The following is a 23,366-nucleotide window of genomic DNA, read 5'->3' as shown; positions in this document are numbered from 1 at the left end:
GCACTCTGTGTAATTACCCACCAGGCGTAGGCTGATCCTTGTGGCACCCACGTGAAGCCTAAGCTGGAGGATGGCTGACACAGCTGAGGTGTCAGGGCTTGCTGGGACCAGATGAGTGCCAGCTTGCACCAGACGTGGTGGTAGGAGCCAGGGTAAAGAAGCTGGCGAAGTTTACTCTCCTCTGCACAGCTTTGTCAGGAACAGTATTTCCTAAATAACACTGCCCATGCTTTCCAGGCCAGTGTCTGCGTGTCCCTGCACGCAGAGCAGCCGTGTACAAAGGGTGGTCCACACATACCGCACTGGTGGGCAAGGCTGGGTTTGCTAAGCATGGCTACAGCGTCTCCAAGAAGCAGCAAGAAGGAACCTGACTCCCCAGATATTAATGCAGTCACGAAGAATGAGCCGAGCCTGGAAATACTTTGATTGTCCTTTTCCAAACAAATCCATATTTGCAGAGGCTTGATCCTTCCACGTTTCTAGGTGCCAGACCTGGCCGTGCTGACATCAAGAGCAATTTTTGGAGGATGTTCAGTTGAGGCTTAATAGTTCTGGAAATAAACCAGAACCCTTTAGCCCTCGGTAGCGTGATGGTCTGAGCTCCCCCAAGTTCCCCCAGTGGACTGGCACTTTCGGCACCCAGACCTGCTGTGAAGCTGAAGGCACTGCTTAAAGAGCATGCCTCTGATGGGAACGTCCTGCTAACTGAACTATTGGTGTTAAAGACTTCAGCCTGATTATGGTGTCCTGGTGTGTAAGAAATTGACTTCACTCCATATGACTGTATCTGAGAGGATTTCTTTCCTTTCCTGACATTCAGAGATTATTCTGGAAAAACAATTCTTAAGATGCCATGGCAGGAGGAATAAAAATAGCTGAACAGATGAGCTGGTCTTTCTGACAGTACAAATACTTTCAAGTACTTATAGTGCAGAGAAAATGAAGTCTATAGCAGGAAATAGAGGGACTTCCTATTAAAAAAAAAAAAAAAAAAAACACACACACCCCAAAAAAAAAAAAAACCAAACAAAAAAAAAAAAAACAAAAAAACCCAAACACACAAAAAAACCCCAAACAAAACAAACAAAATTTGGGAAAAGTGACTAATCTAGGAGAGGAAATCAGGTGCTGTGGCTGCTGTTAGCAAGGTAAGTGTCTCTCAAAGCATCAAGCCACTGTACATGTCACGTGGGGTACCAGGGCAGAGCACCCCAGTGCAGCTGATCATTCCTGGTAAGAGCAGGGCTACTGGAATCTCTCCATGGAGGCTCTGAAGACTTAAATACTCCATCTGAAGAATGGTGTGGGATGAAATGTTGCTAAAATGCCAACCTGGGAATTGCTTACACCTGGATGTTGTCAAGGTGATTTACAAGGGAAGCCAAATTTAAGCTTCCAGTGCTCAAAACTGTTGCTTCTGGGAGGGGTGATGGCTAGAACAGCGCTTGTGGCTTCTGTAGGTGGCTGCTGTGTGATGCGATCCTCTTGTTGCAAGAAATGTCTCTCAGAGCCAGCAAAGAGCCTATAATAAGAAAGTACCCTGCTGATCCATTTTGCCCTTTCCATCCATCTCCCCTGTTGTGTTGGCACAGCTGCCCTCATTTCCCAGGGCTCCTTGCCCTTGGAAATCCCTGGGGAGGCAAGATGTGGGGGGTTGGCTTTAACCATCAGCTACCAAGATTATGCTGGGGAATAGTTTGACCTGTTGGTGAGCGAGGGCTCATGCTTCAGAGATTACTCAGCTGCAGCACTCACAGGACCTTGGGGAAGTGAGAGAGCAGGTAAGAAAAGAAGGAGGGGCTGAAAAACAGGTGAGACTCGGAAAAGCTGTCACTATTGCTTCTACCCTAGCCAAATGACCAGGCATCATTGCTTGAGGCATGGATGGGGAGAGATTGAAAAATAAGCCACTAAATTTCCCATCACCTGCAGGCTTGCCCTGCCAAGATGTGAGCTCAGCAGGTGGAATAAATACACCAGGACCTCCACCTCCACAGCCTATGCCTGACCTCATAATGCTTTAGAGAGCAGTGTCCCACAGGCTTAGTGGGTGTGACTCTCTTGAGCACAGACACTGGAGAATTTGCAATGCTGTAGATGCTTCTCCATGGCCTTGCACAGCACTGGTGACCCACTACCAACCTGGTCACCGCCAACCCCTCCTCTTGGCACCCCTGTCTGCGTGCAATGCTGGTGTGAATCCCTTTCAACCCTACCCACCGAAAGCTTGCTGTCCCTGCCTTCAGGGTGGACTTGGCTGCTTCAGCAGAGCCCTCCAGCACAAACCAGAGCCCACAGCCTCAGACCCCACCACCCCCCCGCACATTGTCCTGGGGCAGATTCACAGACTTTGACCGTGCATTGAGCAACTCTGGGATCTGTAATGCAGGGCTGCTGCTACGGTATGTGAAGACTTGAGTCAGGTCACTGCAGGCACCATGGCCCCAGTTCAGTGATGGATGGATGTGCCATACTAGACTAGGGGTTATCTAGGCTATTTAGGTTATTTTAGGCATCTACGTTATCTTGGTATTCAGTATCCAGCCCTCTTCGTGGTCCTGGATAGTGCAGAACTGGTTTCATCCCCACAGCCCTCAACTTTCAGCTGCTCCTTTTCTCCTCTCCATCGCATGCCACTTTTGCCCCAATGCATCTCATGTGATTTCACTCTATTCACTGAAAAGTGGTTTAAGAGTTCCCTTTAGCCTGCTAAACTATCACAAAACCGTAAGCCCAGTATTCAGAGTGCTTTGTTAAACAGCTTACAAAAGCTGTGAGGCAGCCTGGTCTGTGGGAACGGGCTTTGAACAGAGTCACAGTTCTCCTTGCAGCCACCGGCCCAGCTGGGGCTTGCAGCTGTTATCCTCACCCACAGGGTCCAGACCCTAGCTTGCTTGAGTCTAGCCAAGGGGAAAAAGATGAGACACAGTGGGAACCCTCAGAGGAAGGGAGATGGGCTTGTGATGCTTATTCCACTCTCTTCTATTTTATGCGTCCTAAAAACCATCTCCCCTGGTCTTTTAGGGAGCGCCTTCAAGACTGTGGATGGCAGGCAGGTTTGGGTAGTTGCTACCCTTCAGTCTTTTAGAGGCAGAAGCCCCTTGTAGGCAGCATCTTCAAAGGGAGATGTTATCTCTTTTCAAACAGATGTCCCTCTGCCCCAGGAGATCTATCCCAAAGAGGCAGGGTGCTCACCCCACGGTCAGAGGCCAGGCAGTGGGCACGACTGCGTGGTCTGGAGCAGAGGCACCGAGGATGTTTGGGTCCATGTAGATTTCGCCACTGTGGTTGGATTCTTTGATATCTCATAAGCAGTGATTCATACTTGGGCCTTTCTTTGTGGCAGGGGGTTTTATAACAGCTTTTTCTGATGTATAATAAGAGCTGTGTGAGTGATGAATTCTTCCCTCACTCAGGATATTAATAGCACTTTTTCTTTCTTCTCTAGCGAGTCACCTATTTTCACAAGGCTCGTAGGCGCTTTGTGTCAGTGAGACTTCAGCTCCTTTGCCAAATCAGGGGGGCACTGGCCAAAGGGTTCAAAAGTTTCCCAGGACTGGGATGGTGGACTGTCTGGGGGCATGTGAATTCCCCGACACACAAGCCTCGCATCTTAAGAAACCAAGCTAAAAGCCATGAGACTATACAACTAACTTTTTACTTTTGGAGGCACCAAGGGTCACGTTTCCCATCTACTTCTCCATAGACGGGCAGGCTAACATCTTGTTTCTCAGTTTGTACTGGAGCTGGGTTCTCAGTACTTTGCCTTGGAAGCTGGGATTATATTGGTATCTTCTCTTCCAGGGTGCATTGGCTCTGACCATACCAGGCGGGATGAGACCCAGAGCATCTGGTATAGGTTTAATATAGCCCTCCTGCTTACACAGAATGGATGTGGACGAGCACAGATTTTCACCGAGGGCTTATTCTGCACTCTGGGTAAGCAAGTATAGCTACCTGACTACTATTGTGTCCTAAAAACATATGTCTGGATATCTGTTTTCACCTGGAGGGCTCAAGAAAGGGGAGCAGGTCACCAGCTAAGTTGCCAACTTGTCCATCCATCTCCCCTTAACCACTGTTTTGTAGTCCACGTACAGAGCTGGAGCCGCAGGAATGAACGCTTGCACAACAGAGGTTTGAGCCTAAGGGAGGTCTCCTGTCTTCCTGTCTAAGCAGAAAAAAAATGACAGGTTTTAAAATACTTCATAGCCATTTGTAACTTCCTTCAAGGAGTGTTTTGTGTCTTCTGCTTACAGACTGCCGTCTCCCATTATAGGAATAATATAAAATAAACTAGGATAAAACTGAGGGCTTTTTCCATCTGTATCTAACCCACTGCTTCCGGATTTTTTCCCCACATTTTCATTTTTTTGATGGGTTGTTTTTTGGTTTTTTTTCCCTGTTGCCAGAGGAAAACCAGAAGACTTCCCCCATTGTGGATGCTTTTTGCTCCCTTTACCCCATCCAGGCTTCCCAGGTCTCCCCAGCATCTTCCCCTCTGCAGATGCTGCCCGCGTGATACCACTGCCTGTGCTCTGCATCCCCCCATCTCCAGGCTGGTCTCTGGCCCAGGTTAGCCCTCACAACCCCCCTCCCTCTGACAGGGGGGGCAGGGGGGGGTACTGCCTTGTACCATCCTCCCGCAGCTCTGTCTGTGCACTTGTGCCCTCCTCCTCTTCCCACAGGCTGATTTATTGGGTTTATCTTTCCCTTTTACAGCTGCCCTTCGCTGCGCCTGATTGCGGTGACCTCTGGTCCCTGCATAGCTTGCATTCCTCTGGGGGGGCTGCGGGCCACCGGGAAGGGCTTTCTCCTTCCCTGGACCACTTCAATCAGATCCCTTGTCCATATCCATCCATGCTGGCATACAGCCCTATGCTTTCTGTACTTGCCCTGGGCAAAGGCCAGGTGGCTTTTTTTCTTTTTGTGGGTCACCCACATCATCGTGGGCCTCCAGAGAGGCCACTTTATCTCTGAGCTAGGGCTCTACAGGGTAGAGAAAGCAATAGCGGGGTCTGCCCCTGCCCTGGGGACATGCTGCTCCCCCCAGCCCACCTTGAAAACCCACCTGTCTCCCTCTTTGAAGCTGGGGAGATTGGATGCTGGACCTCCCTGGGACTGGCATGTGTGATGGGGTTAGGGAGAGGCCACTCTCCTGACACCAAGACAGCAATCTTCATTTTATTGGTGTCATCAGTTCTCTTTCCCTTTCCAGCCCCTGTGCAGGATCTAAGCAGGCACAGTGATGCTGAACGTGGGGATCACACCATATCAAGTGTTACGCCTGGCAGAGCCAGGGCTGCTCAGGCAACAGGGGCTGGAGAATATCCCAGACTGCTGAGTGGTCCTGCTCATTAACTGGGGGTGTTTTGTCTGGACAAAGGAAGACTCGGGGTGGGGGGTGGGGGGTGGGTGCGCTCGCTGATTCCTCTCTGCAGCTGCCTGACAGGGGCTGTGGGCGGGGGGGTTGGTCTTTTCTCCCAGGGGACGAGCGACGGGACAAGAGGAACCAGCCTCAAGTTGTGCCAGGGGAGGTTTAGGTTGGGTCTGAGGGAACATTTCTCCACCGAAAGGGCAGTGAAGCCCTGGGACAGGCTGCCCGGGGCGGTGGGGTCACCATCCCTGGAGGGGTTTAAAAAATGTGTAGCTGTGGTGCTTGGGGACACAGTTCAGTGGTGGGCTTGGCAGTGCTGGGTTAAAAATTGAACTTGATCTCAAAGGTCTCTTCCAACCTAAATTATTCTATTATTCTATGTGTTGGCAGCTCTTGCTTGGGCAGGATCCTTCTCCCACTCTAACCAACAGGGCATGGTGAATGAGCCACACTCTGACATGCTCCCTTCAGCCACGGCTCACCCCCCAGGTTGCAAAAAGGTACTATTTTGGAGGTGAACCAGACCTGGCTCCCTTGGGGTTGAGCCTACATCCAGCTGGCTGCCTCCTCTTCTGCCCTGGGGATGTGCTGGCCACCCCTGCATCCAGCCACCATGCAAGCCCTGCACCACTGATTCCTGCACCCTGTGCGGCACCAGGGATTATCCCTCCCCGGCGTCTCACTGTCTGGCTCTGTGAGCTGAGACACATCCCTAGGGATGGATCAGCAAGGGCTCAGGCTGAAACTGAGCCAGAGATGAATCAGCTCCCCCCATCCCTCCTTCCCCTTCCCTCCAAAGATCCTGGCATGGAGGCCAGAGGCAATGGCTGATGGGTTGAGGGTGTGCAAAGAGGGAAGTTCACCTTATTGCATCATCTCTGGGAACTGCACTTCTCTGGGAGTTGCCTCCCAGGTGAGAGAATTACATTGTCACTGGAGGTTTAATTAAGATCTGCAGGTGGAGGGACAGCAGGGTGGCAGAGCAGCCACCACTCCCCAACACCCCACTGCAACGCTTGCAGCCGGTGAGACGCTGGGGGCATGGGGACCCCAGGCTTTTGCTGTATTGCATCTTGGCTTTGTCATTGACCACATTTACCCTAGATGAAGCTTTAGGGCCAAACCTGTGTCTGACGTCTCTGATGCCAGGAATGAGCAGTCCGTGTTTGTGGGTTGGATCTGGTAATACCCATTCCAGCCTCTTCTAACACAGCTTCCAACCAGTCTCCCACACTCAGTGTTGCTTAAGGGTTTGGACTCCTTTCTCCTTTGAAAAGGAGGAGAGCACGTGATGCGATGTGATATTTGACTCTGCAGTATTAAGTTGTGCACTTTTGGACATTCACGGCTCTCCATCCCATCCTCAGGACTGTGATTATAGTTACTTATTTACAGACACAGTCCTGAGGTGCATCTCTGCATTCAAAGCAGGGTGCTTCAGGATAGGGACAAGATCAAACCTTTGGGAGAACAGGATTTTATCTCCAGCTCTGCCAGTGGCTTGTTGTCTGACTCGTGGGTGGAAAACCCCAGCCTTCTGGGGTTTCCTCACTGCAGTCATCCTCTGTTTGCTCCAGATGACTTCCCTAGCCTTACTTTAAGGAAGGCTTTGCATGCAACTTCTGCATAAATGACGTTAAAAAGGGACAAAACCACTTCCAGCAGGCAGAGTTAAACAAGATGAAGTCTCCTAAAGAGGGTTAGAATCTTCTGGGTCATCTAACAGGACAGCCAAATCCACAAGAGCACATTGTGCCAGGGACCAGAAGGAACTTGCCACGTCTGATGAGAGAGAGCAGCTTGCTGTGCAGCTGGACGCCAGCAAAGTGCTGAGCCTCTGCATCCCCCCACTCAGCACGTGGGCGCAGACCGAGGGCCATGCCATGGCTTGCAGGAAAGCTAGGAAGCTCATTTTTCTGGAAAACAGGGCTGTGACTGCACCAAGAATGTGAGGGTAGAAGAGGCTCCTTTAAATCCTCAGATTAAAAAAAAAAAAAAAAAAAAAAAGAAGAAGAAGAAAGAAAAAATCATCAGTCAGGCAGTTCCAAAATCCTGAAACTGGCATAAAACTCATGACTTAATTCTTAAGGTTGTTTTTGTTTAATGCGAAGTACTGGCTTCTGCTCATCTGCCGTCTCACCTGAGAGGCTGCAAGTTCCCCTTTCCTTCTGATGTCCGAGAGGGAAGGTGAGGCTCCTCAGTGCGAAAAGTTACCCCCAGGATGTGGGGCTTTCTCTAAACCACTAAATACCACAAAGCCTCTGAATAACATTACCGGGAGGGGCCATCACGGGTGAGCTGGCACGGCTCCTAAGGGAAGGTAAGCGCAGAGTCCTGCAAAAGCACCGACTGCCGCACAGCGCAGGAAGCTTCTGCGAAGCCACGTAAAATCCTCGTGGCCGAGGGTATGTGTGCCAGAAAATGTAGGTACAGGCTGGAGAGAAACCACCCCGCTGTGGCTGCCCATACAGACGTTGCATTTTATCAAGTGTGATTCTGGAAACCTTCGCTCCGTGAAGTGAATCAGTCTCCTGAGCGGCTGGGCAGGAGGCGATCTTGCTGGAGGTGTTTAAGACAGGAATGTGACATGAAACTCTTGAAATGCTGGAAATTAATCTGAGGGTTTCGATTTTACCTGAAACGTTAGCTTTTGAAATAACTGGAAGCCATGCTATGAGATGGCCCAGCCTATGGGACTGATACAGTGATGATTGATAGCAAACTGCATTGCCAGACATAATTACATATCAGCAAATACCCAGAAGTGATTACTTGCTGCCTGACATGCTTTTGGAGTCGACGTAAGTTCAGTTACCCCCCACCCCTCCCCAGCCATTTTTTTTTTTTTTTCCCCTAGGAAGGAGTCTTTTGCTGGCTTTGTTTATCATAGAGGATGATTGAGTCGATGTTATGAGAACACCATCAATTGAGAGTTGTGAAAGAGGTGTGATACACACACACACACACACACACGTGCGCTTGCATCCCTGCACACCCCCTGCCAGATCCACCCCTCCCTGCCTGTCCCCTGTGCCGCACCAGAGATGGTGGGACAAGACAGGAGCTCCTGGGAAGGGCTGACTCCACAGCTGTCAAGTTGCCCAGACTATGAGGCATTTCAGCCTTTGTTTTCTTTTAAGAGAGCTATTTTTTTTAGGGGGATATGAGAATCATCAGACTGATTCAAACATGCCTACATTTCGGATGCTGATGCAATAACCCTTGTGACGGCGACGAAGGAATGATAACCCAGCTCCTCCTGTCTGTCCTGCTGTTGGTCAGGGAGGTGGGAAGGGGAGTGATGGTGGGTGATGGAGGGGCTAGAGGCTCCTCAGTGATGGGAAGCGGTGCTTTTTCCAGCCCCCTGGCACAGTTTGCCTCCAGCAGCAGGAAGACCAGCCATGGTGGTGTGAACACCCTACAGCTGGGTGGCATGGGCATTTTGGCAAAGCTCTATGGGAATAAAGTCCCATGGTGACTGGACCAAGAAGCTTGACCTGTTGATCTCTCTGTATCTTCCTCCTGTCTTGCCTTGGGAATGGTCTCCATGTGGCTTTCCTATATTTTGGCTGATGTGGTTCTTGATGCTGTAACAGTGGATTTTCTTGGTTTCACTCATATGAATTTAAGTTCATGTTTTTTTCCTCCTCTTCCCACCCCACACCCAAGATTGTGTCTGATGACCAGCATGGTCTGGAAAATGTGGTTGTGATTGATTTTGTTGCCTGGAGCCCATGTCAATTTGAAATTCTGACAGTGTTTTGTTTTGTAAGTTGATTTCTTTTTAATTCTTCCACAGTTCAGACTTGCTGTCTTCTGTCAAAGACGTTAGGCCTAGTCTGAGCACTCTAGGCTTAAAACTGAATGTTTCACTCTGTCCCACACCTTTCTTGTCCCACAGAACTTGCTGCATCCAGCCTGGCTTGGGGACTTTGCTGCAGGATCTCTGCAAGGATCCTGGGGTTTCACTCCCTCTTCTTGCTTCCCATTTTTCCTGATGACTGGGAGAGCCATCCCTCGGCGGAGCTGCAAAAGAAATGATGGGGCAGGGAAGGGGCTCCTCTGTCCCTCCTGGCCTCGAGAGGCAGAGCTTGAGATGTCCACCTTGAGCTGCTGGGAATGATCTTCCATGCCTGGATAGTAACCAAGGAGGTGATGGCATCCTGGAGCAAGACCTTGGGCAACCCGAAAATCATCTGGAAAACTAACACAGAAACCCTGGAGCAAATCACCGGTAACTGCATCTTCTGTAGCAGGTCAAAAGGAGGACGAGAAGGGGCCAAACCTGCGGGGGACCAGATTCAAATGACTTGCTGCCTCTGTTACAGCTTGTACGTGTCCAGAGCTTGTTTGTGAGTAATTAACGCGGTTGTCTTAAGCAGGGCCATGGAGAGCATGATTAAGTAATTAATAGTAATTAAAGGCATGTTATCCACAGGCGTGTTGTCCATGCCCATCCTGCCCAGCCCTGTGCTGCCAGCTGCCCTACGCCAGCTTGCCCGAGCAAGGGCTGAAGGCGAGGGGAAAGAGCCTGGCTGGGCTGTAAGCCGGGCACCACTGCCAGCTCTGCTCGCTCTCTCTCACACACACACACAGCCCGTACGCCAGGGATGTCCCTGGGGACACCTCCCCACTGCCACCAGCATGGACGAGGCACAGCACGGCTCTGCCCCAGCAGTGCCCCAGGAAGGAGGGAAGAGGTGTCCACCTGTGCATGCGTGACACCAACCCTATTTTCACACAGTGGTGTCTTTTTTAATCGGAATGTGACTTTCCACTAGTTTTAACCCATAACTGCACGAAACAACTTGATCCGCTTAGCTAGGCACCATCTTTGCAAAGCTCCCTTTCTGTCCTATTTCACTTAGTCAAGACATAACCCTTAGACTTTTTTTTTTTTTTTTTTCCCGTTAATGTGGGGTTTGGCTGAAGGGGAGGTTTCAAGGAGGGGCAGTAAACCAGCCTTACCCCCATCCTATCCCCACCTCTGCTAATGGCAGGTGTTGAGGATGGGGAGGAGAGAAAACCTCTGTGCGGGTTGGTTTGTTTTTCTGAGTGACCCCATCAACAGCAAAGTCAAGACAGGACAAGAAAAAAAAAAGCAACATGGGGATGGAGTGAGGAATTCTGGTTTGGGCTTAACCTCTTTGCTTTGAAAAGAAACAGATCAGTCCCTTTTGAGATGGAGAAAGGGAAAAAAAAAAAAAAAAAGTCTGAGCTTTTTAGAAATCTCCCTGCATTATTTTCTGAATCGGACTTGAAGCTGCCAACATTCCTCTCACCAAAAAGGGCATCTTTTTAAGCAGATTTACCTTTTCAGCTCTAACTGCTGCTGGTCCCCCTTGCCTTCAGCTGTGTTTTGCCAGCAGGACTAAGCTTTTCATGAACTGCCCTTAGCAGTATCCTGGGAGCTCACATCAAGAGCTGAGATGCACTGGAGTCTCTGTTTCCCACTTCCAAACACCTTCCCCTTCCTTTTCAACATTTCCCCCTGCTGTAAAGAGTAGCTGAGCTGTAGACCTTCAATTATTTTTATGCCTTTGCCTCATTTAAGCATTGCAGGACATTATACAGAAGTGAGAACTGAATCTGCCTCTCAAAGTCACGCCACACAGCGTAAGGCTCCCAGGCATTTTCCTGCAGTCAAAAATCTCCTGACGTTTCATATATTAAATCTGTTTATTGAAGCTGTTCTTTCACCATGATACTTTTTCACAAGTTACATATTTGCCCTTGCTAGGGCTTCTCAAAAAAAAAAAAAAGAAAAAAGAAAAAAGAAAAAAGAAAAAAGAAAAGTGCCAGGGCTTCTGGCTTATGCCAGCACAACAAGGTTTCTTGGGAGTGAGTCACTGCATTTGCAAGGCTGGAGCTGGAAGCTGGATTTCTGTGCTGTTCTGGGGACCAGCCCACAGAGAAAAGCTGGTCCCAGATATGTGAAGATGCAGAAGAATACAGGTTTTGGGTGAATTTGGGGAGAAAAGTCTCCCCCCTGCTCATACAGCAATTGCATCCACAGTGGATTGCATTAAAGCGAAAAGGAGGGCTCTGCTTGCGGAGTCCCCACGTGGAAGATCCCCACGTCACTGAGCCCACCTGGGCTAATCAGGAATTCTGGGTAGGGCAAAGCCTCAGGAGCAGCACTGAGGGGAATGAAAGACAAACTCCTTTTTCCTCATACTCCCTCTGTCATTATTATCTACACATAAATTATTCACATTCTTTGCAAGCTGAGTCTTGTCTTGACTGAAGGACTTCAGATCATTAGAAACACAACAATTTTCTGCACATTTCATCATTTAAAAAAAAGCTCCAACAGGGCAGGAGGTTAGGAGCAGGGGGGAAAGGGATAGGATCTCTTCTGCTCCCATTTCTGCTCCCAAGAGTCTCCTGAGATTTCTAGGCTACTGATACCAGAGGCTCCTGGATACCCAGCCAGAAAAAAGCCACAGCACGAAGAAGATGGAAGGGCCTCCCAGAGAAGCCAGAGGACCCGTGTGTGTTGGGGTGGGATGTTTTCGGGGAGCATCACCCTGCTGGGAGGAGGCCAAGGTGCTGTGCTGGGAGAGAAGTGACGCTGTGCAGCACAGGCTTCCCTTGTGCCCTGCTTGGATTTCAAGGTAGGCTTCGCTATATACATTTAACAACAGAACACGCCTTAAAAAGTTTCCAGTAAAGAGCCATTTCAAAGCAAAACATGATCCATTCCAGAAATGTTGTTTCAGCATCATCCAAATGCTCAAGGTCACTGCGGCTTGCTTCTTTTTCACCCCCGTAGTGGCATTTTGCCATCAGCATTTCCATGAAATGGCTCATTTTTGATGAATTCTCGTTTTTGGATGGCAAAGGAGGAGCACTGGATGGTTTCCAGGCAGCTTCGTTATAGATGCCAGTGTTTTGCACAGGGCCTCTCTCATCCTGGTTTATTAATCACCAAGACATGAGCTTACAGGGCTGAGCCTGCCTGGGACCGGGCAATGGTGGGGTCTGGATGGTCATCCTCGTGCTGCCTCTGCGGGCAGCATTACTACAACACTCCCACTTCAGGGCTTAGTGGAAATTTGGGTCTGTCCTGATCTGCCCAGGCAAATAGCCTCCAAAAGAAACCTCACCCTGCCCAGCCCATCAAAAGCATCCCTGCCACCTCCAGCTTTCTGATGTACTCTCAGCCCTAGCCTGGAGGATACTCTGGCTTTCTTATCTTATTGATATCCCTACCACGCTCCCTGGTTTCAGAACAGAAATAGGACCCAGTTTAGTGCGGACATGGAGAGGGTTTTCCCTGTCCCACGGGATGGTGGCTCAGATTGCTGTGATTGCCTCTATAAACACATCTGTGCCCAGCAGCGAGGATAGCTGCTCCAGCTAAGGGATAACTGGCACAGGGGCCAATGGGCACAAAGCAGCTGGGAAAAGTTGTGGGCTGGAAAATAAAAGGTTTCCAATCACCAGAAGAAACATCCTCTTCAAGAAGGGCAGGCAGAGCCATGGCTCAGCCAGTAGGCAAGGAGGCTTCTTGAAGGGGTTGGGGTCGGTGAGCCCCATGCCAGACCTCGGTCCCACAAGCTGGCAGAGAACCAGGCAGCTCAGTGCTGGAATGGGGCTCCCTCCCCACCCCAGTGCCCAGTGCCATCAGGCATGTGCCGGACCACCACGGGGGCAAGCAGCTTTCATAAGCTGCCATACAGGTCCTTCAGCTGCTGGTGAAGACAAGGCTCTAACTCCAGCTTGTGTTTGAAGTCAGCCCAGCGCTTCTCTCTCCTAACATCTGCTCGGGGTGCCACGCCAGCCCTGCGGGGACACTGGTACGTGGTTGCCTGCCAGGGCTGAAACTCTGGGGAAAATGAGGTCCTGGTAATACAAGAGCTAATAAAATATTTGCAGTATACTCTCCCCATGTGCAATACATTACAGATAGATGCAGATATAGATACAGATAAAAAACCCAGAACATGCATTGGCTATAAATATATATAAATAAATATATATAGATGTAAAACCAAACATACCCAGAACTTATTTGCAAGTAATTACAGATAAGGAACTTGAACATTGCCGTGGTCTCAGCAGACACAGCCCCCTCCTTCTCCCTCCCATCTTTCTGCGTCACTCTCTCTGTTATCTAGCTAAAAATAAAGGAGCACTGGGCACCCAAGTCTCCCATGGGCAACCGCACGATAAACATCAAGCCTTGGTGTTGGCAACCCATGGAGAGGGGTGGGGAGCAGCAGCCTGCGTCCATCTGCGCAGTTGCTGCCTCAAGAGGCACCTGGGCTCCAGCCCCGCAGCAAGGCTGGTGTGGGGAGGAGGTGGAGGACGAGGACGTTGCCCACGGTCCCCAAGCCCTCTTCTCCCAGGCTGTCCCTCACCTGGAGCTAAGCTAATTTTTACCTTTAAATGACCTTTAAATGTACAGGTTCTACTCAGCTCAGAGCACCCTCAGAGGTTATAAACCCTCAGGCCACAGGGATAAAGCTCCAGCTGGGCTCGTTTTTCCGAACCAGCCCCTTGGGTGACCTCCTGATGGGTTTATGGCATCCTCATGCTCCACTGCTCCCTTCCAACACATTGTCACACCAGGACATCCCCGCCTGCAATCACGCTTCGCTTTTCACCCATTACACCCCAGCAGTTACCAGGGACACGGAGCAGCCAGGCTGAAAAGAAATGCTGATGCTGAGGTTTAATAAATAGTTTTAACCCCCCACCCTGCTTTGCTCTAATCGAATTTTACAGGGGGTTGGCAGGGGAAGGAGGAGGGGGGCCCAGATGGGTTATTTGTCCTGCATGAGGTTTTTCAGCTGATGAGGGACAAATCACCTTGAGACTCTGCATCACACCCTGGTGATGAAAAGATGAAGATGGGCGGCACTTTAGGAGAGGCTGGGCTGAGTGGGAAGGCGGCTGGCTGTGGTGCCAGGAGCTGCAGGCAAAACTGGCAGGGGATTTTAAACCATCCTTGCCCCATTCCCAGTCTGGTCTGAGATGCACCGGGGCTCCTGGAAGTCCTACAAGAAATGCAGCAGGTCCCAGGGCTGGGCTGAGGTTTGTGAGGCGGTGTCAGCAGGGTCTCCCCACCTCTCTGGGACCACCAGGTGCTACCACTTGGCCAGACCTGTGCAGTTGCAAGGGGAATCCTAAAGGCCATTTCTCCTGGAGACGTGGCTGTCACTAGCTAGGTTGGATGGGGAACAACCGAGCACGTGGTCCAAGAACTGCGTATGGGTGGTGGGTTGCTATTTTTTGGGGTTTTTTTTCCCCCACAACCCATCATCATCTTGGCACCAATCAGCTCTAAGAGATCCCTCCTTCTAAGTAACCAGGTGGTTTCTAAAGCTGGCTGGGGAGGAGCCTGGTCCATCCTGGGAGGATGTGGTGGGCAAGAAAACATTGGAAAGCTGCAGCATTGCCTTTCCCCCTCCGGCCTTTGGACATTTTAAACAGGCAGCAGATGCCAAAGGATGGGGAAGTTGCCAAAGAGTTGAAAGGGCCCCCTTGTTAGAGAGCAGAGTGGCAAGGGAGGGGGTTTTCCGAGAGCTATTTAAACATTAACCAGCACAACAATTGCCCTGTGTTGCCATTTCCCATTGCCACCCTGGTCTTTCACCTCTGCGTGGGTGGATCTGTGGAGCCCTGAGCTGCCTCCAGCCCTGGAGACACGGCCTGTCCACTGCTGGCACGGTGCTGCGCTGGTGACAGGAGCCTCTGCGCCATCGCCTCTGCCTGCAGGACTTCAGTACCGTCCCTGCAGCTGCAGAGGAGCCCACAGGTATGGGGTCGGGGCTTTAAAAGGGGTTATCAGCTTCCCTCTTGCAGGCATAACTTGGAGGATACGGCTGGAGGGTTTCAGAGAGCCAGAGCTCATAAAACAAAGTCAGCGTGGCATGGAGCTGCTGGCTGCTGAACCGAGGCACTCAGCCCTGAAGTTGCTCTTCTGTCCACAGTGCAAGCAGGACCGCCCAGACCTGCAGCAACCTCCCCCCACCCCAAGCACCATTCAGCCCCTTTCCCCACCATGTGAGGAACAATCCTGCAGGTTTAGCCTCTTTAGTCATACCCAAGTATCACAACACAAGGACCCAAGTATCACAACACCACCAATAATTTATTTTTTTTTTTAGCCTGTGGAGTAAGAAAAATGCTGGCAACCTTCTTTTACACTCATGGAAAAGAAGCCTGGGGGCGTATAAAGTGGTGTGACCAGGGTTAGGCAAGGAGCCAGTGGCAGAGACTGAAAAACTGCATTGAGACCCACCTTGGTGTTCTGTTCTCTTTCCAGAAGCCAAATACAGACTTGAAAGCAATGTCAGGTGGGATCAGGAGCTTTGTGTTTGCTCATCTCTGCAGACACCAACTTTTGGGAATGCTCCAGCACCAAGGGATCACAACCAGCTTTGTAAGCTGACAGTAGTCCGCTCCAGCTGCAAAATTGGGGTATCATGAGGCCAAAGTAATAAAAAAAAAATAATAAATAACAATAATAATACTACTATAATCCGTGGGTTGATGAAGAGCTGGGTGAGATGGATCTCTGCCTCCCATTCCCGTGTCTGCCAAGCAGGCTGTCATCCCTCTTCCCCAGCACCCCACAGCCATGGGTTTAGCAGCTCTTCTCACAAACTCACCTCAGGCTGCAGCATTTTTGTGAGCCATAAGATGCCATTAGTCAAGGCTGTCAGGGAGGGAGGATAAGAGGGTCGTTAGGCACATGGGATTATTTCTAGTCACCTGTTGGCTGGCTACAGCTCAGTGCAAACACCTGGGGGATTTATAGGCTTCATCACTCACCTTCCACCAGTATTTTAATGTAGTTGCTGGAAAGGTGCTCTTTTTTGAAAGCTTTCCTCCCTTAAATCTCACTCAAATATCTGAGGGAAGCAAACACAAGCTAAGCTGAAATAAACAGAATGGTTTATTAGAGCAAATATTCCCAGGTTGGGCTCTCCATATTCCCCAGTCTTCATGAACTACCCTCAATACGAACATGCTTGCACTGAAATGTCTCAATTTCACTCTACTAGGCAAGCTACTGGCTTTTTTTGCATGTTATGTGTCTAAAGTACCTGGTGCCCTGCAGACCTGACTCACAGCAGCGGCCTTTTACTGCTCAGACAAAAAGTACATGTGATTGGGGGTAATTCACATTGAAGAAGCTCTGGAATGGAGCCGACTGAATGAAAACAAAGCAAACAGGGTCCAAGTCTGAATCAGCAAGAGATTCTTTTTTTTTTTTCTTCTTCTAATGGTTTATAGTTTATGGTTATCCTCACCAAAACTTTGACCAGGAGTACCCCGTGCTATGCAAAGAAATAGTGCTCTTTGTATTACACCATGCTTCAAGGATTCAGTGCCTTGCAAATTCTATTAACCAAGATGATCCTTTTAAAGATACTTGCTTAGGAGGCAAATCCCATTTGAAATAAAGCAGAGGGATTTAGCTTAACAAGGCAAACCAGGGAAAGGAGAGGGAGAAGGACCTGTGTAGCTGAGGCACCAAGAGGCAAGGCAGAGGGAGAACCTGCAGAAGAGGGGCCGCAGAGTTCTTGGGGTGAAGGACACGTCATGAAGCTATGTGTAAGAACACGTGAGACATGCCAAGCCACTGGAGGGGCGTCTGAAGCACCCTTGTCCATGAGAGCAAGCGTGGCTCGCTCAGCAGCCCTCCCTCGGTGGCCTTCAGAAAGGCTACGTCAGGGACCTGCAGAGCAGCAGTGCAGGACACACTGGTAGCTCATCTCTGCTTATTTCTTTCCCAATCCCATCTCCTGCTGCTCCTGGTTGGACCTCAGCTCTGGTCCATTCTCTTCTTGCTTTTTCTGCCATTTGAAAGGTTGCAGGTTCTTCTCACCTGCTCCTAGCCCACGCTTACAGAGATCTGACACAGCCGACAGCCCGACTGCTTTTTCTCCCGGCTGGTCCCATGCAGGGACCGTCCTCGGGCACTGCCTCATGGCCCGGGCTCCACATGCCACAAGGATCCCCAGACACGGCTCCAGCGTCACTCACTGTTTTGCTGAACTGCCTGCTGGGGAGATAGTCCAGCAGCATAAATCACAGCCAGCATGCTGCTCCAGGGCACCGCAAGGTCAGCGAGCTCCTTGTGCAATGTTTTCATGACAACTGGCCGAAACACACAAAACCCCTGCTGACAAAAGCACTCTCCGGCCAGGAGGAGAGGCTGTGTGGCTTGAAGGAGGATGTCCGTCCTTGCAGCTGAGTCGCAAGGAGCTTTGCTTGCAAGAGGCCACAACGCCTCCCACCCCTTCCCACAAGCCAGTGGCTTTGGCAGTAAAATCAACTGAGGCAACCCAGCTGCGACCCCCCTGCTCACAGGGCTGGGGGCGGGGGGGGAGATCCAGTTGCACAGTCACACACTGAGTCACAGTCTCTCAAAACCTACAGCCCAAACCCTTCTGGCTGTTTCTCTTCCTCCTTCACAGGGACAGGGATGGATCCCCCCATTAATCAGGAGGAGGAAAGCCCCCCAGCTCCATGTGGGACACAGCAAGTCACCCTGTGTGCCCAAGAGACCCGAGTCCAGGCTCCCTGGGACACAGATAAGCCTATACAGGGACACACCAGTGTGCACAACTCCATGCCAGCAGGAAAACCCCCGTAAGTTGGCTCCTGTCAGGTGGGACCAGTGAGGACGAATCCCTTCATGCTAAGGAGAGTGCAGGCACTGCAGCATGTGCTCCTGGGCTTTCAGATCCGTGAAACGCAGGCCAGGAGAAACATGTGATGTCCAGCATGCCTGGCAAACACAGCCAGAGGCACAAAGGAAGCAATGCTCATGGGCACCTTCAAGAGCGCTGGACCAGACGATGCTGCCCAACATGCCACCCGTGCGGCAGAGATGGCATGCTCTGTGCAAGGAAGGAGCTCAAGGGGAACTGCACTTTTCAGAGGCTCTCCACGCAGTCACGAGGCAGCTGAGCACTCAGCAACTCAGTCCTTGAATGCCACTGATCACCATCCAGCTCAGCTCCCAGTGATCTCGGCATGCACCAACAGCCTCGATACGAGCACAGTAACTGCATCATTGGATAAGCCTTTAGGTTCATTTTGAGGTCCCGCTGCCCTTTAGAGCCCCACGGCCCTGGTCCTGCAAAGCAGAGCATGTCCTCTCACCTGGGCGCTGGGTATCCTGGAAACCAAGGGGGGCACCTGGGAAGCAAGGTGCAAACCTGGAGGTGGAAGTGCTCACGAGCCCTGCCAAATCGCACTCGCATGAACTGGGCTCATCATTTCCTCTCTGGTTGCCATGTCATCATTTTCAAAAAGAAAGAAAAAGTCATTTACCACCCAGCTCTCCTCTCTGAAGTGTCACCCTGTGTTTCCTGTGTCAGCAGCCACCCAGGAGCAGAAGCAGCCTCCAGCTCTGCAGCATCCTGTTCCAAACTGCCCGCCTGGTGCTTTAACCCCTGCAGACCTGGCTCTCTGCCACTGCATCGGCTTGCCTGAGGCCACACATTTCAAAAAAGCCACACCGAGCAAAACCAAAACTTTCTCTTGCTCCCCCTGCTAAATGCCGTGCACAGGGCGATCGCCTCCTTCACACAGATTTCAAATAGAGGCGAGGGAAGAAAATACCCACAACAAACAGTATTTTCCCCTTTCCCGGACAGCAGCAGAGGTGCAGAGAAATTAAGTGACCTGCAAAAGAGCTCAGATTTCATTAACTGCAAAATTATCCATGTCCCCCACGTCCTGGAGCGACACGCTGCAGAGGGCTGCCATGCGACAGAGGCGTGCCAGCGTGCTGCTGGGTGCAGAGTGATGCTGAGCAGGTCAATTCTCCGTCCCTGTGCCCACGTTTCCTCTCTCTCAGGAGGCAGGAGCAACCTCCTTCATTGCATGCAACAAGAACCAACTGTAAAACGCAGCATTGATATTGAGAAATAAGCAGAAGAACACTTTTTTTTTTTATCAGGCCCTTTCATTGTATAAATAATTTATTTCAGTTCACAGCATTATGTCTGCATCTTTTAAAAAAAGAAAAGACAGGAGAAACAGAGACTGATGGACAATGGCAAGGGCAGGACACAGGCAGCAGGATATCCAACACTGATGGGAACACTGCAAAGGTACCCGGGAAAATGAGACTGGTACCTCATGACAGCTGCTTAAAAAAAAAAAAAAAAAAAGGTCATTCAAACTTACTTAGAAAAGACACACAACCTTGCAAAAAGCCCAGCTTGTTTTCAAAGCAACAACCCAGGTAGTTTCCCTCAACTGCTGTTTTGCTGAGGCACCTCTTCTTCTAGCCCACGGTAGGCGATGCACATCTTCATACAGGAAAAATCAGCATACGGTTGTGAAACATTACAGAAATACCACGGAAGCCATTAGCTACTAATTGGAAAAGTCTTTTTAATTATTGCAGAAAGCAGAGTTGGTGGGAACGGCACTGCCACGGCATCCCACCTGGCTCAGCTGAACCTTCAAGCGTGTGCTGCCAGTTCAGCACACACTTAACGTGCTCTGTCGAACACCAGCCATTCCTCCAAGAGGATGCTCAGCTGAGCTGAACGTTACAAACTCCCAGGAAAAACCAAGCTCCCTAAATGCATGCCACCAGGCTTTCCATGCCAGCATTTGCTAAACCAAGACCTATGTCTTGACAGCAAGGAGGCAAAACCCACAACTAATAGCCTGCACGTGTTGTTTTTAAAACCTGATCGCTTTTGAGCTGGTAGGGAAAAAAGAGTAGCTTTGTATTTCGCCGCTAAAACAGGTTGCTCCCCAAAAAGGGTTAATGCATGTGGCTTCTGTAGCATCAAAAATAAATAATTTTTTTTTCCTCTCTTGACACCAAGTACCAAAGTGTTGGAGGTGAAGACAAAGCAAAGAAAACCCAAGGAAGCGGGAACAGAGCCACCTGAACTGATGGGACCAGCCCACTCAGCGCTCAAGTCAGGACTTGCGTTGGGAACCCAAATCCCGCAAGAAGAGACATACTACTTGGCTGCAACATCGGTTTCCTAACAAAAAGAACCGCTATTTGGAAGGTGCTGCACTCATCATCGCTGCAAGGGGAGAATCAACTCCCTGAAGCCCGAAGGGCATTTTTCTTTTGTCTGCTTGGTGGTTTCTCCTTGGCTGCTCTCGGAAGGGGGGTTTGAACAGGAAGGCTGGTGTAAAATCACCAGAAAATCCTGCCAGACTGCATGGCTCAAAACTCGGGATATTTGGCCCCCGAGGGCTGCCTGCTTCTGCTGTGTGGGCAATGTGGAAAGCCAAGACCCTGGTTTTCTCCTCCAGAGAGCTGCGTCCCCGGCCAAAACACCAACAGCAAATGGCTTTTGGTCCCCAGTCCCATACAGGTACCAAAACGTTCACTCGCAGAAGGATGCAGCGAGGCGTGACCCTGCCCCGCGCGCTCAGCAGGCAGAGGCAGCCCACATGGCTACTGCGGGCAGCAAGGGGCTCTCTGCTTTGAATCGGGTTTATATCTTTATAAAAACTAACACTCCCCCTATCTTCCCCACCCTCCCCCCGCCATGTCTCTTCACACCCTGCCATCTTCCCGGCACCGCCGAGTCCCTTACCAGCAGAGATTTTGCCAGCTCTGGCCATCCCAGCGGGCAGTGCCAGCAGCCGTGCGTGCATCCCGCCCTGCCATGACCCCTGCCTCCATCCCGCCCTGCCATGACCCCTGTGCCCATCCTGCCCTGTCACGACCCCCTCAGACCTGCGTTCAGCAAGCGCTGCCCTGACCTCTGCACCGACCGCGGAGCAGTGCGGTGACCAGGACCGCTTTTTGTTTGTTTTGATTAACTAACCCCGAGTTTGGATCACCCCAGCTGGAGCAGAGCAGCCCCCCTGAGCGTGCCTCTGCCCGGGCGCAATACAGACCCGAGCGGGGCTTTGCTTCAGAAGATGACACAGCTGAGCCTTGGGGACTCCTGGACAATCCCCCAGTGCTTCCAGCAGCTTTCACCCAAAACCTTTGCCTTTTTTATCTTTTTTTTTTTCCCTCTTCTTTTTTTTTTTTTTTTTTTTTAAGCAAACAGCTTAAAGCCCAGCACCAGTCAGCAGCTGTGAAGCACCCCGGGAGCCGCAGCCCTACACCCGCCCTCCGCTGAAGGCTGCCTGCCCTTTCTCTGCACCCATCCGTGCCCTAAAATGCCAGCTGGGGGTGGTGGGGTGTCTCCTTACCCATCACCCACATACCTCCCCAGACTTTTCGTGCTGGTCCAAGCCCCCCCTTCCCACCACTTTCAACACCCATTCCCACCAACAAACGCGGGGGAGGGATGCAGGCAGGCATCGGGGCGCAGCTGGAAGCACCCTCGCTGCTGACCTTGCCAAGCCCGGGCGCTGCCTTCACCACCCCTCGGCATCACCCCTCCCCACCGCATCCCTGCTACCCCCCCCACCCCCACCCCCAAAATGCACACGTTAAAGATCCAGAAGCACGCTGGGCTTCTCTCAAATGCACTTCAACAGGGTCCTGCCCTGTTCGCCCCCGGCACACAAAAGCTCGGTGGTCCCGAAGGACGGAGGGGGGGGTGGGGTGTCTCGGCCCCGGCGCTGCCCCCAGCCCGGCGCGGTGAGGGGGCGAGGGGGGCCCGGCTCTGCCCGCAGCCGGGCTCCGGGCTTGGCTGGCAGGAGCGGCTTTGTTATCGCCACTATTGTCTTTTCATTTGGAAAGAAGGAAAAAAAAAAAAAAAAAAAAAGAGGAAACAAAAAAAAAAACCATTAACAATTAAACCGAAAAGAATCGCTTTGGTTCTCTCTCCCCCTCGGTTCCTTTGTCTGCTCCCCCATCCCTCCCCGCCTCTGCGGGGCTTCTACCGCTTCTTCTTCTGCTTGAGGGACTTCCTCCGCTTCAAGATCATCTCGTAGAGCTTGTCCATGCCCTCCGTGAGCCCCTCGCCGATGATGGCGCAGGCGGGCTGGATGTGGTAGGTGGTGGAAGGGGTCAGCTCGTGGAGGGCCAGCTGCTTCTCGATCTCGGCCACCGGCAGGGACTTGGGCAGGTCCTGCTTGTTGGCGATGACCAGCAGCGGGGTGCCCTGGTTCTCGGCGAACTTGGTCACCTTGTGCAGCTCTGTTTTGGCCTCCTCCAGCCGGTCCACGTCCACTGAGTCCACCACGTATATGATGCCATCGGTGCAGCGGCTGTAGGACTTCCAGAGCGGGCGCAGCTTCTCCTGACCACCCACGTCCCAAAAGTGGCAGCTGATGCCCTTGGCCGTCCCGTTGCTCAGCCGGATCTTCTCCGTGTTGAAGCCGATGGTGGGCACGGTGTTGACAAACTCGTTGAACTTCAGCCGGTAGAGCACCGTGGTCTTCCCCGCCGAGTCCAGGCCCAGCATGACGATATGGAGGGACTGGAAGGCGGAGATGTTGGAGGAGATGTTCCCCATGGCCACGGCTCACGCCGCACTCACAGCCCCGCGCCCATCCCCGCACCGCCGGCCCGCAGCGGCACGGCTCGGGGCGAGCCGGGCTGGGCGCGGAGCGGGCGGCAGCGGGCAGGGGCAGCGGGCAGGGGCAGCGGGCAGGGCAGGGACAACAGCAGCGGCGGGCACCGTGGCTCCACGCGGCAGCAGCGCGCGCGGACTGGCGGGCACCGCCCCGCCCGGGAGGAGGGGCCGCGCCGCCGCCTTCCCCGGCCCCGGCCCCGCCCCCGCCCGGCCCGCACCTTCCCCTGCCCGCACCGCTCCCCGCCCCCGCCCGGCCCGCCCCGCTCCCCGGCCCCGCCCCCGCCCGGCCCGCACCTTCCCCTGCCCGCCCCGCTCTCCGGCCCGCACCTTCCCCGAGCCGCACTGCCCCTTGCCCGCACCTTCCCCGCACCTTCCCCTGCCCGCACTTTACCCGACCCGCACCTTCCCGGCCCGTACTGCCACCTGTCCGCACCTTCCTCAGCCTGGCCCTGCCTGCACCTTCCCCTGCCCGCACTGCCCCTGCCCGCACTGCCCCCGCCCGTACCACCACTTGCCTGTCCCTTCCCCTGCCTGTCCCATCCCTGCCCACACCACCT

The 23,366-nt window shown here is 52.0% G+C and overlaps 1 protein-coding gene and 1 long non-coding RNA gene across 2 annotated transcripts in view; one reads left to right on the top strand and one right to left on the bottom strand.

Annotated features, from left to right (window-relative positions):
- The window catches only part of LOC308068746, a 56,298-nt gene extending 42,997 nt beyond the window's left edge, over positions 1-13,301 (top strand). The window contains exons 7-8 of the long non-coding RNA XR_013930108.1: positions 3,805-3,939; positions 9,279-13,301. This is a non-coding gene — a long non-coding RNA (uncharacterized lncRNA). The remainder of the gene's footprint in view (positions 1-3,804; positions 3,940-9,278) is intronic.
- Positions 13,302-19,727: 6,426 nt separating this feature from the next.
- Positions 19,728-22,942, bottom strand: ARL4C (ARF like GTPase 4C). The gene has a single exon (XM_080399890.1). It carries the CDS (start codon positions 22,747-22,749, stop codon positions 22,171-22,173), a length of 579 nt encoding a protein of 192 aa, XP_080256016.1. The 5' UTR covers positions 22,750-22,942; the 3' UTR covers positions 19,728-22,170.
- Between the last annotated feature and the right edge of the window lie 424 nt (positions 22,943-23,366).

The sequence above is a fragment of the Falco punctatus genome (assembly GCF_963210335.1).
Source record: "Falco punctatus genome assembly, chromosome: 8".
In the NCBI taxonomy this organism is placed as follows: domain Eukaryota; kingdom Metazoa; phylum Chordata; class Aves; order Falconiformes; family Falconidae; genus Falco; species Falco punctatus.
The sequence above is the reverse complement of the archived record's forward strand: the minus strand, read 5'-3'. Positions and strand labels throughout refer to the sequence as shown.